This window comes from Sinocyclocheilus rhinocerous, unplaced genomic scaffold (assembly GCF_001515625.1).
Source record: "Sinocyclocheilus rhinocerous isolate Xijiao unplaced genomic scaffold, SAMN03320098_v1.1 scaffold231, whole genome shotgun sequence".
In the NCBI taxonomy this organism is placed as follows: domain Eukaryota; kingdom Metazoa; phylum Chordata; class Actinopteri; order Cypriniformes; family Cyprinidae; genus Sinocyclocheilus; species Sinocyclocheilus rhinocerous.
The window spans coordinates 669,823-689,818 of NW_015640454.1; the positions used below are offsets into that span (position 1 = coordinate 669,823).

A 19,996-nucleotide genomic window follows, 5' to 3' on the forward strand; every position below is an offset into this window, starting at 1 on the left:
GCATGAAGCTAGAATAAAATGTTTTTGTTTACAAGCAGATACCCTGTTCTTTCTTTTGATGTTTTGTATGTTCAGATATTCATGTAACAAAATATATACAAATTAATACCTAAATAGGGACATAGTAGTATACTTAAAGTATGATGTAAAGTTCACTTAAAGAAAACTTACGAGTATAATTGCAGTATAAAACTACTAAACTAGTAGTTTACTGAGACTATACTTCAAAGTGTACTAAAAATGCTACAAGTATTTAATTAGTAAACTATCAGTATACCCATAAGTTCACTTTTAGTATAGTTGCAGTACAAACTAAACATTTTGATGTAAACTAGTTGTGTACTCAAAGTTTACTACTGTTATACTTAAAGTATACTTAAAAGTATACTTTTATATACTAGAAAGTGGGCCAATTTAGTCCCAAGGAGTATTGAAATAGTACACTTACAAGTATACTACTAGTACACTGATATTTGTATACTTACTACATAAAGTATACTTAAAAATATACTTGAATTTTACTTAAGTATACTTAATAAAATAAACTTGAAGTATACTACTTTTTGGTAAGGGTAAACAAAAATGTCAGTGGATTTTGATGTGAGGGGACAACAGGGGATGGACTTTTTCAACAGGAAGCTTTATTATTATTTGGCCAGAAGTGGCGGTTTAAAGTTAAAATGCTTTAATGATGGATTTCTTTATGACAAACATGCAGCTTTTCACTTCACAAGATGTTAATTGATGGACTGGAGTGGTGTGGATTACTTGAGGATTATTGTGATGTTTTTATCAGCTGTTTGGACTCTCATTCTGACGGCACCCATTCACTGCAGAGCATCCATTGATGAGCAAGTGATGTGATGCTACAAATCTCCAAATCTGTTCCCATAAAGAAAGAAACTCATCTTCATCTCGGATGGCCTGAGGGTGATACAATTTTCAACATTGTTTCCTTTTTGGGTGAACTTATTCTTTAATTTAATTGTGAAATGCAACTAGTTTTCATATTAATCTATAGTTTAATCCAGGTGAAAGCCATACAATGACTGATAGCCGTAAAGAAATTCTGTGTTGCATATGATTAGATCACTCTCTTGTTTGGTATTTTCCCTTTTTAAATATACTTTTTTGATGCATTATTTTCTCCCTTGGTTCATTTTTTTGTGGTTATGATGACTTGTCCTGTTATGACTTGTCTTTTTAGGTGGAATACAAAACTGTGTAAGCAGTCTGTGCTTGAGGTGAAATGCAGATGCCTTCACTTAAACGCTTCACATGAACAGCTCACTGTCTTGACAACTTCTATGGCTTCATAAGCGTAACATTCCAGGAATGAGGAAGAGGAAGGCAGGTGAGGAAAATGGGAAAGAAAGAAAGTGTTTATTTGTCTATTGTCATTGTTAATGCACAGGAATGAATGAATTAATCTATTAGTATCTATTAAGTGCAATGGCAAACTTTGGAAAATATACAAATGCAAAAGTGTTAGATATGGAGAAATCTGTATTTGGCCTGTTCTTGGTTTTTATTGTACAGAATCAAGCTTTCTATAGAGAGCTATAAGAAATAAGCCATAAGAAATGTTCAAGTTCATTTGAATTTAGGCTGAAGTTTTGTATGTTCGTGAATTTGGTTACCTTATTAAAGTAAAAGTATCAAAAGCCTTAAACATTTTGTTGTTGCTGTTGAGAATATGTAAATAAGATGAGAACCAATAAACACGTGTGAAAATCAGGATGGACAGGTGGAGGCGCTGCTCACATATTTATTAGTCCATAATCCCAAATCGCCCAAATACACATAACCTATAGGCCCACAACTTCCTTAAATTCACAATCAGTATTTGAAACGTTATCAGAAAATAACAAGGCATGGAGGGATATAGTGTCATTCATGCATTCATTATTTATCGATTGATTATTTATTTACTATTTATTTCTTTAATAATATTTATTTATGTGTTTGTTTGTTTGTTTCCTTTATTAACATTATTCATTCATTCATTCATTTATTTTTTTGTTTTGATTAGTATTATAATGTTTTATATTTATTTATTTCCTTGTTTCTTTATTCATATTTTCTTTATTTACTTGTTTATTTACTTATTTATTCACTCATTTATTTGTTTCTTTATTCATATTTTATTTATTTACTTACTTAATTATTTATTTATTAACTTACTTTATTATTTATCCATTTACAACTGGGCTATTAATATACATAGCTTTATTTAGAAATTTTTAAAACGCTTTTATTTTGAAAGGATTTCCGGTGGCGGGCGTTTTGAATCGTCTCGTATAGCGTCTGGTTTCCCTCACAATCAATCAGCTGACGCGGGCGGAGCGGACGCGGTCGCCTGCCAGCCACGTGCTAACATTTCCAGTATTCGTCTTTATTATAACGACTTTTTCGACATATTGCGATCTTAGAACGACATTCTAACTGGACTGAGTCATCAGAGCGCACGTGGACACCCGGACACGCGAGAACATGCCGGGCTTGTCTGATTTTCAGGGCCGAGGAAAGACGGGACTTCAGCGCGACCCGCTCTATGGACAGCATATTCCCTAACCAACTTTTCCCACATGTTTACCTGGACGGACCGCATGAAGTAAAGCCGAAGCACAGTTACGGAGGATGGGCTTCATAGGGCGCGTGTTCACTGTCAATGCTGGATTGGTGAGACGAGACGCATCATATTTCAGTCCGTCCTGATAATAAATATAATGGGTTGTAATCATAGACGGTATAAAAAGAGGTTGTAATGCAGGGAATACAACGCAAATGCGTTTAGCACAAACATTAACTGTATTCGCATACACCTAAATGTATAATTGTAAAATAGCTTTTTATCATTCAGTAGAGTTATGCAATGATGAAGCATGCATATGCTAAATTAAGATTTGTTTACTGCAAAATATCTTTGACCAAGAAAAATGATTTTAATAGAGTTGCAATAATCAGTATTAGTTCTTGTTTAGATATTTAAGGTTTTACTAAGAATCAGTATATAAATATGCATACTGAGTTTATGTTGTTGCTGAGTTTTTTGTTATGATTTACTTAATTATTATAACTTACTGAGTTGCTTTAAAGAATGATTTGATGAAGTACAGAAAACATAAATGATTAAGCTGAAAAAGGTATACAATTCAAAGGGTTTTATGGGATTGACAGGTTTTAACAAAAAGTGATATAAAATATATTTTGTATTTTCTTCTGCCTGTTCCACAAATATTGTGTTATTTCACATACACCACCCTGTAATTGTGACTCTGTGTCATGACTTACGTTTTTATTGTATGTGAATTTACAGTGTGATGCTGAACAGTCATCGATCCAGCATGTGTTTGAATCCCAGCACACTGTGAGTGGTGAGGAATGGGTGCCGGTTAAACCAGCGGTTGCTCCTTTAATTCCACCATGTGAAGGTAAAGATCATTATTATTTAATGCTCTGAGTTACAGTCATTTGATGGGCTCAAATTTGAAATAAAACATCATTTTTACTTTTGTTGTTTTAGTTTAATTCATATTAAGCTTTAATTTTTGTTTCAGTGTTTGTTTTGTTAAGTTTAAGTTGTTAATTTGTGTAATTTAAGATTGTGTAATTTATTTTTTATTTTAGTTTTGGGGATTTTAGTGCTTCAATCCAAACTTGGTTTATTTCAGTCTCTAATTTGTTAGAATTAATTTCCAATTTGTTTTGTAATGTTGTTTTTCATCTAATATTTTATATATAATTTCATGTCAATTATTGAAAAAAATTAGTTTTAATAGTTTTAGTTAACAATAACACCGGCGGTAATGTTTAATTGTAAAGAATCTTACTTGATCTTAAAAAAAAAAAAAAAAGCATTTTCTTTGTGAAAAAAAAAAAATACTTTTTTCCCTATTTTTTTATTTTTTTATTTTCTCTTACTTTTCCAAGATACCAAAGTCTCATCTGGTGTTCTGCTGGATCCAATGGCTTTTCCAGAACACGTAAGTTGATGAAGCAATGTGATGCATAAAAAAAAAACCTTTGGGTTTTCTCATTTTTGTTTTGAAGTGACCTTTTATCTAACAGTGTCAGTTAGGGGTGTGTGATATTGACAAAAAATTATATCTCGATATTTTATGGGATTTTATCGATAACGATAATTAGACGATATTTTGCTGAGTGTGTTATTGTGCTGGTACCTTAAGGACTGCCGAAGACAGCTGACTCCTAATGTTTTTAATATTCTTCATATTCTGTGTGGTGGTCAGTTCATACTGATAGAAATTAATCTTTTCCAATAAGTTTAAACAGATTTTTGCATTTTATGGGCATTTTAACCTTTATAAAGCCATTTTTTCTAAAAGTGTCCATTATCTTTTGAGTCAAATTCTTACATTTAATCAGGGAATTAGAATAATAAGACATTTGGGCTGTTACCAAGCAAATTAAATCAACACAGAAGCTGCATCTGAAGTGGCATTTAGATGTATTTACACACATGTATTTTGCTTAATGCAAGACATGAATGCATTTAACCTGCAATTACAAATGCATAAATAATGTTTTGATATATTAAACATAAAACGTTGAATACTGATATTTGAAATGATTTAAAACATGAAAAAAAGAAAAAAAAGAAAAAAAAAGAAAAGAAAAGAAAGAAAAAGCCGAAATTTGAAATTAAAACCGCCAGCAGGTGGCAGCAAATCACTGTTAATAAGTGAGTCATTGCGATTGAACCAAATCATTTAAACGGTTGATTCATTCAAGAACGAAACACCGTCATGTTGCTCAGAGACACAAAACAGCACTGTGGCTGTATTCGGAATGATTTTTGTTGGCGAAATAGAGCAAAAACAAGCAATATGGTGTCTAAAACGTAAGTCTCTTAATTAACTTATTGTTTATTGAATTCAATGTCACATTTGTAATCATGGTAATTTTTGGAGAAAAACGGCACTCTTCGTGTGAAATTGAATAACTATATGAAGTGGTATAAATATATAAATTTTCTGCCATCATGTCTTGAATTTGTGATCATTCTAAATGCATTTTAATAGACTGAATCATGCAGTGAAAGAAAACACACTAAATGCGCACACGCACTAGTCTAGACTTCACGTAATGTATGCGTGCGCTCTGTAGGGATGTTTTGAATGGTTTTTGCAAAATACTCGATAATGTCAAATCGCACATCGTTAAAACGATGAAACGATGAACGATGAAACGACGATATATATCGCACACCCCCTAGTGTCAGTGGGATGTCTGTATATAGTACAAAAAAGCAGTTTTCTCTCTGTTTTCCCTTTAGATGCAGTATTTTTACCAGCATCACTGTATGGATGCGTTCTCCACAATAGGACATTTGCTTCAGGACAACTTCTCTTTCAAAAAGAAACCGTCAAAGGTGAGAGAGTCCTGATGTGTGTGGTGGTTGTGGTCAGAATACATTTTCTTAATCTTTGTGTTTTCTAGTGGTTTTGTAATAGTTGTCTTCTGTTCAGGAGGTTATGTCAGTGCACTGGGCCGAGGGCTTCATAAAGGGCATGAATTATAAAAGTTAAGATTATTTTATGTGAATCAAATAGTAGCGTCTGACGATTACAGTAAAGCAAAAAAAAAATTTTTTAGATTATGGCCAGTTTCCATTTTAAATGGGTCGGTGGAAAACAATGTACATGGTGATATTTAGTTTTATAATGCCTAAAAATAATCCAAATCAAACCTCAGATGTGCTTTTCTGTCTTTTAGGTGCGAGGTCGCATGTTACTCGAAGAAGATCTGTCATTTGCACCATCTTGTCAGTGATATTGTGAGCGATGTTCCTCCATCTCTCCTTGCCTCGCTCCTCCATGAAGAGCTGAGGTTTCAGAGGGAACACCACAGGGGGACCTCTAGGATATCTGCCCTTACACGAGTCCCGGGACTGCAGCGATGGTTGTCTGATCTATCCCAGCGGAGCCGCAATGGACAAAATCAGTATCCTCTTTCATAGTTACCATGTCATAGTTTTTATTGTCATGGCGATGGGCTTATCTTATGAGGGCTTATCTCAATAACTGAATATTTAGCTATATATTTAATATTATACCTGTTGGACCACATCTACCATACAATCCAATTTACAACACTTCAGCATCATAGAAGGGAGACCAAGTATTCATTCATAAATTCAATCCAAATTTAAAGTCATAAAAATACCTTATATGGTAAAACAAAAGTCTTTATTATCATTTAAAGAGGTCTTAAAGGGATAGTTCACCCAAAAATGTAAATTGTTATTTACTCACCCTCAAGTTGTTCCAAACCTGTATGAGTTTCTTCTGTTGGTAACCAAACAGTTGACGGTAGCCATTGACTTCTATAGTATGGGAAAAAATACTGTAAAAGTCAGTGACTACCAGCTAGTGCTGCACGATTAATCGAATGTGATTGTCATGCGCATCTTGTCAGTAAAGCCGGTTCTGTGATTAGTAGTAAATCTCCAGCACGTGCTTTCAGATGGAGCAGCATTTAATCCACAGAGCCGTAGATCACTGACAAGCTATGCAAAATCGCATTCATAATCGCAGAAGATTTAATTGTGCGATTATGAAATCGTTCTGCGATTATGAAAGCTGTTTGCGTAGCTTGTCAGTGAACTACGGCTCTGTAGTAAATGCTGCTCCACCTGAAAGCACGTGAAAATACCACATTTAATAACATGTTTTTACTCCAAATTCACTTCATAACGTCAGTCGAGTGTTTGAAGTAAATCCTTTTGTGAGATGATATGGCACAGAATAAGGCACGCAACATATTTCATAGTATTCTAAGCAGTGATAAAGGTTGTGTCGATTAGCATTGCATTATTATAAAATTATAATAAGACGAACTCCGATAAACCATATATTGTCGTAGTCGTGGGTGTATTAGTCACGCTGAATTAATGAAAGCAGTTAAATCTTCTGTTTATTCAACAACCGCTTTAGGGATTTCCTGGGTTTCTTCTGCGAGGCGTAATTTGAAGTTTCAGCGTGAGAGCGCCCTCTGGCCTTCGGATGGAGATTTACTACTGATCACAGAACCATGCTTCACTGAAAGATACGCATGACAATAGCAGCTTCTGCCTACTCGGCAGACTACTTCTGGATTACTTCTGGATTTATCGCCTTTGCGATTCAATTTCGATTAATCGTGCAGCCCTACTACCAGCAACTGTTTGGTTACCAACATTCTTCAAAATATCTTCTTTTGTGCTCAGCAGAAGAAAGAAACTAATACAGGTATTAAATAAGTGGAGGGTGAGTAAATGATGACAGAAATGTAATTTTTGGGTGAACTATCCCTTTAAATTTGGGGGTGGAAAAACAGGAATCATTATGCTAGGCCTGGGCGATAAAACGGTATCAATATTTATGGACGGTACACCTTCGATATCGATATAAAAAATGTTCGATATAGCACACGATATAGGCACGTACTATGAGTGACGCAGACAGCACACACAAACACGAACACATGTTGATTGTTAAAAAAAAAAAATTAGTTGTTTGTCTCAATAAATTGTTAAATTTAAATATAGTGGTTAAATTAAAAAAATAATAATTCTATTGCTTATTGTTATAAAGGTTATAAAAATGTCAATAATTATCGATACCGAAAGATATGAAATATTATATCGTTGATAAAATTTGTAGCTATATCGCCCAGCCCTACATTATTCAAGCCTAATGTGATTTATTAAGCTTCAAAAGGCGATGATTTAATGAGATAAATGTGAGCACTGCGCGTTGGAAGTCAAAACGCGCACTTTTGTGCTTCTACAGACTTGCGGTTTTAGAGCAGTTCACAATCAATGAATCATTTTGACCTAAAAATTTTTTCTTGAAAATCCCCTGAGAATTTAGGATAACATGTTAATAATTTAACATGCATTTGCATGTGTTTGGTTCTCTTATGAGAATGAATATTAGTCGAATTTAAAATAAACATTTGCATTTGAATGTTAGGTGTGCATCAGGGAGCGTCATCAGTGGCGCGCGAGATGCGGTGATAATGATGTGAGTGACGTTTCATTTGAATGTTTTGTTAGTCTAGCCCACGAGATGTGCCGCTGCCATGTTATGCATTCAAAATATTAGAGAAATATAGAAGCTCAATGCAGAGAAGATCTTGAATGGGTTAAAACCGAAACCAAGCCATTCACACACAACGCATATTCAGCGCATTTTTAGACAGACAAATATGACTGCTGCACTCACGTCTCACAGAAGAGATGTATAGACAGCCATGCAAAGTTAAAACAGATGAAATATTATATCGTTGATAAAATTTGTAGCTATATCGCCCAGCCCTACATTATTCAAGCCTAATGTGATTTATTAAGCTTCAAAAGGCGATGATTTAATGAGATAAATGTGAGCACTGCGCGTTGGAAGTCAAAACGCGCACTTTTGTGCTTCTACAGACTTGCGGTTTTAGAGCAGTTCACAATCAATGAATCATTTTGACCTAAAAATTTTTTCTTGAAAATCCCCTGAGAATTTAGGATAACATGTTAATAATTTAACATGCATTTGCATGTGTTTGGTTCTCTTATGTTGGCCACACGTCACGTCACTAATGGTTACATGACATCAGTGTTATTTCAATAATGTTTATATACTGTTATAGTACTTATTTTGGCTTTACTTTTTATATTTTGAGCTTTCAGTTTTAGTAATTTTAGTGTTTCAACTTAAACTTTTTCGGTTAGTTTCTAATTTAAGTTTTTCATTTAATAGTTATATTTTATTTTATTTCTGAATTATTTGTGCTTATTTTATCTCTCTCATATTATTGATTGACCTGGGAGTAGCCATGCATATACATTTCAAAATAAGAGTCCCAATGTATTTTGGAACTATTTACACTAAATATTATTGGTATTGGTATCTAGCATTTAATTCGACATAAACTCTTACGGCTTCTCTGTTTCGTCCCGTCAGACCTTTCTTTAAAAACATTATCTCAGCGGTAAAACTGAATATTGATCGACCTCTGATTAAGTGTTCATATTCATAATCAATTTCAATACATATTTATATATTAATAATGTCTTGAGTATTTTAAACTTTTGCAATTAAATGACTCTGAGTTTAAAGCTGAGATTTATTTTAAGATTTTGTTCTTAATTTTATTTAAATTCTGGTAACATTTAATTAGAAAAACTCTACATACCCTGTTCTTAAATCTTTAGGAAATGTAACAGTATTTGCTGCTTCAGTTATATTTCCTTTACTGCCGGTCCTCAGACTTCCACAGGGTGGTGCAACAGTTCAGTGATGACAAGCCTCCTAGTTTTGTCATGGACTCTTAACCGTTTGTCTATTATTTGAATGGAATTGCCAGACAGATCAGTTCGGTCAATATGGAGGATGTAGGTGAGATCTGATAAATGGGAGGGCTGAGAACAAACCTTACACTTGGGAAGAGTCAGTGCACAAGCATAAGAGTATTGTGTTTTTGGTAGTATGTGTACAACTACCAATAAAACTCAAACAATAATAATCACTAATGAAAACAAATTTCGTGCAGAGTGTAAAATCAGTGTGCCTTTTCAAAACATCTGTGTGCAGGTAATGTGGCTGTGCGGTCGGATTGTTTCTGTGCCGTTTGGCTGCTAGGAGACAAAACGAAGCCACAGTTAATGGACGTCATCCAGACAAAAGATCGCTTCTCCTGCATCACCGTCAGGTGTGTTTGAAAGCTCTCACATGCTTCACAAAATGTGTCTGATGGACCGTGATTATTCAGGCCTTCCTTAAGACTGACTACTAGTTCATTCACACCGTCCAATGACTAGTTGATTTGGAAAATGTCCCTAGCGGTTATTCAAATTAGTGGGCTGATAATCAAATGACTTTATTTTACTATTGCGCTGAATGAGTGTAAGCATTTCTGACTCAATATAGTTGTTCGTGTTGGTTAGATACATGTACTGGACACTATAATCTATGTGCTGTATTCTGAATATAGTTGCATATGAAAAATATACAGTACGGTTTAAAAAACTGGGGTCGAGAAGACTCTTAAGAAAAGTGCACTTTTAGATAAACAAGGCAACATAAGAGATGCACTTGTGGAGGTAGAAAAACAAAGTTCTTTAAGAATTCGTTTTTTAACGTAAGAAATGTACGCTATATGCTGTGCTTAAATGTGTTGTCACTTGCTTGAGCAAATATAGAAATATAGACGTCAAAGCATCGAATATGATGTTTATATTTATTGCGTTTAAACGTGAATGTCTTTGAAATGTTGTATTACTGTACTGTGATGAAAGAATCATAATGCTGAAAAAGTATTTTCAGTAACAACGTTTGGAATTCGAATAATGGATAAATGTTGTGTTTGTGGTAAGCAGCCGCGGATCAGTAGCGGAGTGCAAACGTGCCCGGTGTGAAAGCAAAATGAATCCATGCTGCTTGTGCACCACATACTTACGCACTGCAGACGGAGTATGTGTGAACCTGCTGTTTGGATATTTTTTTGGATCTGCAGGATGTATTTTAACATTTAGTAACAGTGGCTAAACCTGTAAGTTGAGTTAAAAACTTATTTGTCTGATTAATGTGTTGTGTTTTGTCCTCTACAGTCCACACTTCCCCAATGAGCTCGCGGTGGTCAATGAGCGGGGAGCAGCTTATCTTTGGACTGCGAAAAAAGGGTAATTGTGTGTGTTTAAGAACAATATGTGCTTCACTGGCTGTGTTATCTTGTGCTTAGAGCTCAGTGTACACGACTCCAACATCATCATCATATCAGCTTCCTCTACAAAATGTTCTTTAGTTGAGTTCATCCAGTACCCAAGCATATACTGTATAATAACAGATGTTTTTATGTCGACATTTTAATTTAGTTGTGAGAATGGCTTACTCTGAAATCTTCTTTTACTCACCCTCATGTTGTTTTTTTTAGTCAACTTTCAAACACTTTGCCGTAGTGCAGGGATTCCCAGACATTTTCAGTTGAACCCCTTTGATCTAAATATATTCCTAAAGTATCACCTGAGACTTCAAGTTAATATTTTATTTATTTAACAACACATTCACATGTTCACGGTTCTCCGATGTTGGATAATGGTTATCACATCAATGTTATTTTAGTGTTATTTATATATTTTATTTTTTTTTTTTAAATTTTAAATGTTCATTTTTTGTTTTGTTGTCATTGTCTTTAAATATTTCTATTTAATTTAATTTTATATTTTAGTTTTTGCAATTTTACAATTTTTTTGTAATTTTCTTATTTTTTAAAAATATTTATAATTAGATTATTATTGTTTTTTTTATTATTTTAAATTTAGTATTTCAACTTATTGTAAGTTAGTATCCAAGGCAACATTTCAAATTTTTTGTTTACGTTTTTTAAGTGAAATTTTTGGTCTAATATTTATCTTATTTTAGTTTTAGTTAATGACAACTGCATGACATGGAAGTAAATGTAAAAAATATTTAATCATTCTTTAGTAAATGTTTTATTTTAAAATGATTCATTTTATTTATTTATTTATTTTTAATTTAATACATTTTTAGCTGTACTTTAACTCACAAACTCAAGCTTGAGAAACCATTTCTTAGTGATTTATTTATTTGAAAGCTAGTGGAAATGTCATTTTGTAAATTTTCTATAAATTTTCTATAAATAAGTTAAATTACAGTTTGTTTGTCACAGAACATTATCAAATGGTTTCAGAAGGTACTGAAAATAGTGTTTTAATGGTGCTTTTTCAAACAGGACAGATCCAGTCCACGTAAAATGAGCTGTCAAAATTTAACCTTTCACGAATGACAGAAAGTCCTGGGTTTGAAAGGAACTGCAGTGCATTTGTGAAACGCATTTGTCAGAAACACAAGTACCACTAGAAGCTGTTTATTGCCACAAAAATATATATAATGCAAAGAAGTGCATATCCAGATTGCATTTATGTCAACCACAAATCATACATGAAAGCTTCAGTTTCCACTCCTGACTCTAAGTTTATGATCAATCAAACCAGATTCTTCTTCAAAAGCTATTTTGCGGGTTAATAAGTCTGTCCGCTGAGCTGATGCAACCCCTGCAGCTCATGACGCAGTGTGAGTATGATGTTGTAACCTGTCCGGAGGTTTGTGACATTCTGTTCTCTTTCAGATTGCAGAAGTTCCGTGAGGAGGATTCCAACCTGTGCTTCAATGCTAAGTCGCCATGGCGATGGTGTGAGTTCTCCTGTCACCCGAGAGTGATGGTGTATGCTGACAGAACAGGGGCGGAGCTTACAGACATACGGGTAAAGCGACGCCTCTTATTATTGGAAAAAACTTCGTTATGGATTTACCATATAGAACCGAGTCCTCCATAAACGTCTAGCACCTTATCAGATTTAGTTTGTTTCGATAGCCAAACCAGCAACTCTTATCAGTGTTGAAACAGCATCATGCAAGGGTTTTTGTCCACTGTAAAATTGCAGATTATTACACGTTATAACCTGTACTATAGCCTAACAATTTGATAAAACTAATAATAAAAATGTATCACATTATCACATTTATATTAAATCTTATTGTTCATAATAATAGGATTTAATAATAAGTAGATAATATTATAAAATTTTATTATTAATATTTATTTAATATTAAGTCTTATATAATTTTTTTAAACCATTTTACTGTTCATAATAACAAGACTTAATAAAAATTAGATAACATTATAAAATACTATTATTATTTTTAAGTATCAGTGTTTTTATTTTTTATCTAATTAATACCTATTGTTATTAGTAGTAATAGGAGGTAATACTAACAATTAAATAATAATAACCGTAATAATAACAATAGTAATAAGATTTATTATTAGTAGTATTAGAGTTATTATTATTATCATTATACAATATTTGAAATATAAGGATTTTAGTACCTTTCAAGAAATTAAATGTAAAATTTATTGGGTGAATAAAGGCCTTTGATTAAGCTGAATTTACCCCAGTTTGTACCACTACTATTTATTTCAGTTTTGTGTATTTAAAGGTGGGGTAAGCGATTTTTCAAAAACGCTTTAGAAAACTGATTCGGGCCGACTAGCAAAACAAACTTGTAGCCAATCAGCAATAAGGGGCGTGTCTACTCATGATGTGGAGGAGAGAGCGTTCAGTGCATGGGACGGGCATTAGCTGAGCCGAGCGACAGAAAGATAGAGATGGCGGATAAAAAACAAAAGAGGAAAACGTCTGCGGAACAAAAGAAGGCTTAAGGCAAGAAGTAGGACCCGTGTAAATATCGGATCAGTCAACATTGGCTACCAGAAATCGCTTACCCCACCTTTAATGAACATTCTTTAGTTTAACACTTTTGTTATTCTTCTCTTTGTTACTCAGTGTTTTTATTTAGGTGGGTCTCAATTTATTATTAATCTTTGTCTATGCAGAGTGCTGATAGTAATCACACATTGTTCCGGATCGGAAGGACAGCAGCCTGTATGTCGGGAGAGCGAGTGATACTCGCCAAATACCTGAGTAAAAGCCACGCCCATCACCACCTCATTAATACCCAGGTAAACGCCGTCACATCACATAACATCTGAGGGATTGGGTCAGATATTAGCCTGAAGGAGTGGTTTCACCCTGTGGTTTTTCCAGGCAATCATTCAGAGCTTCCTTGAATGATGATCTGTATCAGTTGTCATTGACTCTATACACACACACACACCACTGAACCTTTTTTTTGTTATTCGCTATCAGTGTAACTAGAGATCTGATCTTTAATTCTGTGGAACATTTCCTGAATGTATTAAATCTGATCTTGACTACCAAAAAGTACCTTGGCACTACCATGGTATTTCTGTGGTAATCTTTGAACTATCTTTGTGTACGCAAATACAATTGTATATGAATAGCGTAATCATTAAATGCCATTGTATTCTAATTTTTCACTACTGTTAGAAGGTTTAAGGTTAAGATTTTTAATGTTTTTGATTATAATGTCTCTTTTGCTCACCAGGGCTGCATTTATTTGATCAAAAATACAGTAAAAACTGTAATATTCTGAAATATTATTGCAATTTAAAATATCTGTTTTCTATTTGAATATATTTTAAAGGGGTCATATGATGCTTTTTTAAAGATCATTATTTTGTGTATTTGGTGTAACAGAATATGTTGACATGCTTTAATGTTCAAAAAACACATTATTTTTCAAATACTGTACATTATTGTAGGTCCTCTATGCCCCGCCTCTCTCAAACGCTGAAAACTTGAAATCGCATCATATGACCCCTTTAATATGTAATTTGTTCCTGTGATGCAAAGCTGAATTTTCAGCATCATTACTCCAGTCTTCAGTGTCATGTTCTTTCAGAAATGATTCTAATATGCTGATTTGCTGCTCAAGAAACATTTATTATCAATGTTGAAAACATTGCTATGAAGCTGTGCTGCTTCATATTTTTGTGGAAACCGTGATACATTTTTTCACGATTCTTTGATGAATAGAAAGTTCAAAAGAACAGCATTTATTTGAAATAGAAATCTTTTTAACATGATAAATGTCTTCACTGTCCCTTTTGATCAGTATCGGTAGTGTATATTTAAAGACTCACACTGTTACTGGGATCTGATGCCTTTACTGTGCAGTGTTAGAGAAATAATGCATTTCCTCATCTGCAGTTTTCCACCTACATCATTGATGAGCGGGTTCCCTGTGTCCCCATGCTGAAATGGGACCATATGATGGAGTCTCCACCGATGTTTGCCTGTGATTTGCCAGCACGGACCCCCAGCGAAACCTGCAAACTGCTGCTGGGTGCTCCGAGGTCACAGGAACTCATGTTACTGCAGTACACTGGTGAGGGGATTGGTGTATGAGCAACAGTTTCTGTTTGGTTACTCGTCATAATTTGTGCTTTTATGTATTTGGCTGATGCTTTTATCTAAAGCAAATTGCAGTGCATCATTATCAGCCTGTCAATTTGTATGTTACCTGGAAATGTGCACTAGCTGCGATACAGGATGATGATTAGGTTTATGCAAAGCATGTAATGGTGGTATTTTAGTTTAATTGTATTGGTCAAAGTGAATTTTTTGTCATGAACTAGGGATGTTTTTATTTTTTACATTATTTACATTTTTGATTGCAGTAATGTGAATAAGAAAGTCTTCAAACAACTCCAGACAACTTGTGATATAATAGTTACTGGCTTAGAATTAGTTTGAATCTTATAAGGACCAAGATTTGGACCTTCACTATTGTGCCGTTGAGCTTCTAGAGCATTTTGCCCTGTAATAAGTGTCACTTTGGATAAAAGCATTTTTCGAAATAACTAATGACTGCATCTTAATTTTACATCACTCAGGTGGGAGAGAGCACGCCTGTCAGTCTTGGGGATCCATTCAGAAGCTTTTTAGTCCCAAAGAGAGTCTGAGCCACCTAGACCTTCAGCTGCCCCACAAGAGACACCTCGCTCAGAAGATTCTGAATGTGCCTGCTGCAGGTCAGGACGCTTTTACAGCCATTTCAACAGTTTTGACTAGAATGAAGTATCTACTCTGTGAAATAATTGCTTTAGTCAAAGCATAGCCAATTTTGCATTTATTGCTTCATAAAAAGAGCTGACAAAACCATAACTATAGGAATTCATATGACTATAGTTGGTAAATTAGGATAATCGCTGGTGCATCGAATGAGACATTGGGTAAAGTGGGATTGCTGGGTTGTCATGTGATCACAGTAAAATGCAAGGAAAATGTTAACTGATAATTTAAAAAAGTGCATAATTTGATTTTTTCTGATAAGATTGCAGTTTAAATAAAATAAAATACTTTAGGTTTGCTGTGCTTGTTTGTAGAGTGGCAATTTGGCCAACAATTTTGTGATTTATATAACATATATTTATATTATTAATAAATTAAACCGTAAAATAAAGGTAGTGTTTTAGAAAATATAATAATAATTTAAATTAAGTCATTTGTCTTTTTCAAAAGTTAAACCATCAAGCTTTTATTTTGGTGGAAAACCTTAAAACATCTTGTTTGTTGGCAGCACCTGGTATATAAGTACTTCTCATTACAAGTATGGAGAAGATGTTTGGTATATGTTAGATAATGCACATGATATATGACAAAAACACGCAGAGATGGAGTTCTTGGAGCAGCATTTACTGTGAACCAAGCCGCTCCGAGAAACTGAAAACACTGGCTGCTCACGTGTAAAACTCTGAAACTTGCAGCTATATCCATTTAATTAAATTACAGCCTTTGTGATTTTGGTTTTATTTCAGTTAATCAAACTGCGCTGCTCTTAGTGCTGGGCAGTATACCGGTTCATACCGAATACCGGTGTTTATTTTTGTTATGATATGAATTTTAAAAATACCGCAATATGTCAAAAAATGTCGCTTAAACAACGTTCGGAACGCGACACTGTTTGAGAGGGGTCCCTTTTCACTGGTGCACTGTGGTGAAGGAACAGCTGTATGTGTAACTAAGCGTGAAAGTTCAGAAACTGAAGCTATAGAACTAATAGAACGTGACAGTTGGAAGATTTCGCCAGTGCTGTTTTAATGTTTTAACATTAAAAGCGCGAGGTCTGACTTTACCGGAGAAGTGTCACCTCTCTCGGTGTCTGTTCTGTGCAGTGAGCGGCAGAGAAGCACCGCATTCCGTCAATAAATGAGTACAAAACAGCGTTTCCTAGTACCTGTTGCTTACTGATTGTTTGGAATTATAAATTTGTCTGTTAATATCACATGCACTTTTTTGTTTGTTGTTTTTTTTAGATTGTTACTCAGACGCAGGCAGTGCGCTGCATGAGACAAAAAAGTAATATAGCCAAAACAACCGCATAACCGCTCTTTAGCGAAGATTTATTCACTCATCATGACAGTAAAATAGGGCATTCTACGTCAATATACTGCAGTATTTCCTCTCTCCGGGTTAACACCCGGTTATGCATGAAAAAAAAAATACCGTCATGTACCGTGAAACGGTATAATTTTGGAAAATACTGTGATATAAATTTTTGGTCATACCGCCCAGCACTAGCTGCTCTATCATTTGGTGCAGTGATTAACAGATTAATGTACTTGTGCTGCTTTCACATTCTTCCTCAGGTTTCACCGCTGTACAGAAGAAGGACTACCTGCCCGTTTTCCAGCTCACAGCATCTTTTACCAAATGTTGAAATTGCACACAGATCAGACCACAACCAATAACGACGTGACGGAACAATCTGTCAGTGTGCAACGTACAGTAGAAACGGGAGAGAGCGAGAACATGCAGTCCCACACCGACAATGACAACCAATCTGTTCAGAGCGACTCTTAGACTGAGGGACGGCAGGCGGCGCTTCGTCATTTGGATGTAATCGATAATGTCGATAATGACGACTTAAATGCTTTGGATACAAATGAAAATATCAGGAAAGAACCATCAAGCTATTCAACTGGGAATAACCCAACTTGTTCCACCAGACCGCCCAACCCAAGCAAGGATCCTGATCTCCAGGTTGCCTGGAACAAATGGTTTGAGCCCATTTTTAAAAAGACTGCGGCCAAAAAGCGACACCCTAATTTTCAATGGAGCAGAATGGACGGTTTAAGGGGCATGATGGGCAAAAAGCTGAATAAACAAAAGGAAGATCGATTGAGGAGAGACCTTCAAGAGGTCATGAGGGAGAAAGAGTTTCTCTTGCATGGGGTCACGTACCTGCCTCACCTGGACGTGACGCCGGTTCCCGATCCTGTAGATCCCGACGATGTGAGCCAGCGGTTGGCGGCTTTATGGGAGGGCCATTGGAAATACTGGTGGGAGGAGAAGCTGGGTTTGAACCGGGACAAGAAAATCGCGGCTCTTCGCCGAAAGCGCCGGAAAGAAAAGCAAGTCAAAGCTCGCAGTTGCACCTCACTTTCTGGAAGCTTCACCTCATCTGTGAGTTACCAAGAGAGTGCCTCGGGTTGGTCATCGGTGGGGAGTCAGTGTCTGGGTTCAGATGACGAGACTTTGGAGAACTCGCAAGCTACGGACATGGAGGAATGGAGGGCCAAACCTGAGATGCACAGAAAGAGCCTCATCATACTGAGACTGTTTTTAAATGAGCAGTCGACTGAGTCGACTAAGGTAATTCTGAGGTCGACCTTTCAGATCTCCTTCGAGGCCTGATCAAGACCTTTTGACATCTCCATCAAAATCTCAGTCTTCCATTCAGGTAAGGATTCACTGATATGGAATTTCAGAGTTGATACCGATAAATGATTATTTATAGCGATTTGTGGCCAATACTGATAACTGATCATTTATTTTTTGACTTTAAAAAGGAGTTGCTGTCTGATAAATTAAAATGACTCACTTGAACCAAGGCGACTGTCATAGATGTTATGCTGGTTTAATGAGAAATTAATGACTTGAAACTAGCATAAATTGTATTGTATCCATTTGTACGTTATTGTTCAAAAGTTTAGGGTCAGTAAGATTTTTATTTTGAAAGAAATTAATACTTTTATTCAACAAGGACACATTATATTGATCAAAAGTGACAGTAAAGACATTTATAATGTTACTGATTTTTATTTTAAAATAAATGCTGTTCTTTCGAAAATATTAAACGGCACAACTTTTTTCAACAATAACAATAATAAGAAATGTTTCTTGAGCAGCAAATCAGCATATTAAAATGATTTCTGAAGGGTAATGTGACGCTGAAGACTAGAGTAATGATGCTGAAAGTTCCGCTTTGATCACAGAAATAATTATATTTTTAAATATATTAATATAGAAAATAGTTATTTAAAATTGTAGTAATATTTCATAATATTAGTTTTTACAGCATTTTTGATCAAATAAATGCATTCTTGGTGAACAAAAGAGACTTCTTTAACAAACATTCAAAAAATCTTTCCCACCCCCCGTTAACTTAAGTATTTATGGTTATCCTGATAAATCATTTTAACAAATCGCTAAACAGAATAGAACGGAAATATACAATGATCTACACCAAAATGTGTCAAAACATTGGAAAGTTTCAACTAGTAATACAAGTTTTTGGACCTTGATTCATTGTGTTTGAGCTTGTTTAATCTGGATCATATTTTGTGCCATTTTCATGAATGATCAAAAACATGTCCGTGTTTGACTTCTTGTGTTTGAGGTTTTTGCATATTTTGTCTTGACGTATAAATAAAATGTGTACTCACAGCAGATGATTGCAATTTTTTAAACATTATTTTTAATACATTGTTCATCTCTACTTTCAGGTTGAACGACCAACCTCTGGCTCCTCTAGTGTTGCAGTAGGGATGGATTTGGGACCTCCTGCATCGCTCACCTCCACACAGCCACCAACTGTCCAATCGAAACGGTGCAATGAGTTTTACCTTAGTTCCCTTCCCACATCCCAAATATTGACTCCGCACCGGATGGTGGATATTCTTTATCTCAGGTTGGCCTTTCTTCGCCGACTCCTTTGTCTCATCGCTCCTTGACTTCCCAGAGAGTTCCCCAATTCAGAAGCCTCTCTTAGGCCTCCCAGCCAAAGAAGAAATTTAGGATGGGCTTCTAAAAATCCGACTCCAAAGAAGGAATGCTGTAAGGCAAGTGACCTACTTTTTGCGTGGTGTCGAATGTTTGGGTACTGTACAGAGGCGGGATGTGTTTGAACGAGAAACTCGAGCCAGTAGTGAGTGTGAGGAACTGCACAAATATTTCTGTGTTTGTAATCAATAACTAATGCTTACTGTTTGGACCAATTAGAGCGGTGTGGTCTTTAGCATAGTTGCATTCTGCTTGCTTTTCTCACTTGTATAATGGCTATAGAGAAAAACGAGGCATTATGACATCAATATCCCAATTTTATACGTTTTTAGTTTATTACTTTGGCTTCCAAATCCATATCCGAAAACATCTTCAAATGCTTGCTGTGTGGTTTTTCTGGTGTTCACATTCAAAATTTCATCAGTACGTAGTGCATTGTGTGTAATGTAATGGATCCTGTGGTATTTTTCTGCCTTTTTGCCCACCTGCTCC

General features: G+C 35.1%; 1 protein-coding gene and 1 long non-coding RNA gene across 2 annotated transcripts; one reads left to right on the forward strand and one right to left on the reverse strand.

The window, feature by feature from the left end:
* Positions 1-1,199: 1,199 nt before the first annotated feature.
* On the reverse strand, positions 1,200-4,110 carry LOC107752955 (uncharacterized). Its single transcript, XR_001641413.1, has 3 exons — positions 4,099-4,110; positions 2,439-2,441; positions 1,200-1,259 (listed from the first exon to the last, which is right to left on the reverse strand). It is a non-coding gene; the product is annotated as an uncharacterized LOC107752955 (long non-coding RNA).
* On the forward strand, positions 2,328-19,561 carry LOC107752953 (TATA box-binding protein-associated factor RNA polymerase I subunit C). The gene is given in 20 exon segments (XM_074560220.1): positions 2,328-2,648; positions 2,651-2,682; positions 3,320-3,434; positions 3,934-3,986; positions 5,300-5,395; positions 5,493-5,546; positions 5,738-5,865; positions 5,867-5,967; positions 9,264-9,392; positions 9,588-9,705; positions 10,604-10,675; positions 12,142-12,277; positions 13,411-13,536; positions 14,648-14,825; positions 15,334-15,471; positions 17,089-17,136; positions 17,139-18,100; positions 18,102-18,182; positions 19,228-19,372; positions 19,375-19,561. Coding segments are annotated over 20 exon segments (2,964 nt in total). The 5' UTR covers positions 2,328-2,554; the 3' UTR covers positions 19,533-19,561.
* The last annotated feature ends 435 nt before the right edge of the window (positions 19,562-19,996 follow it).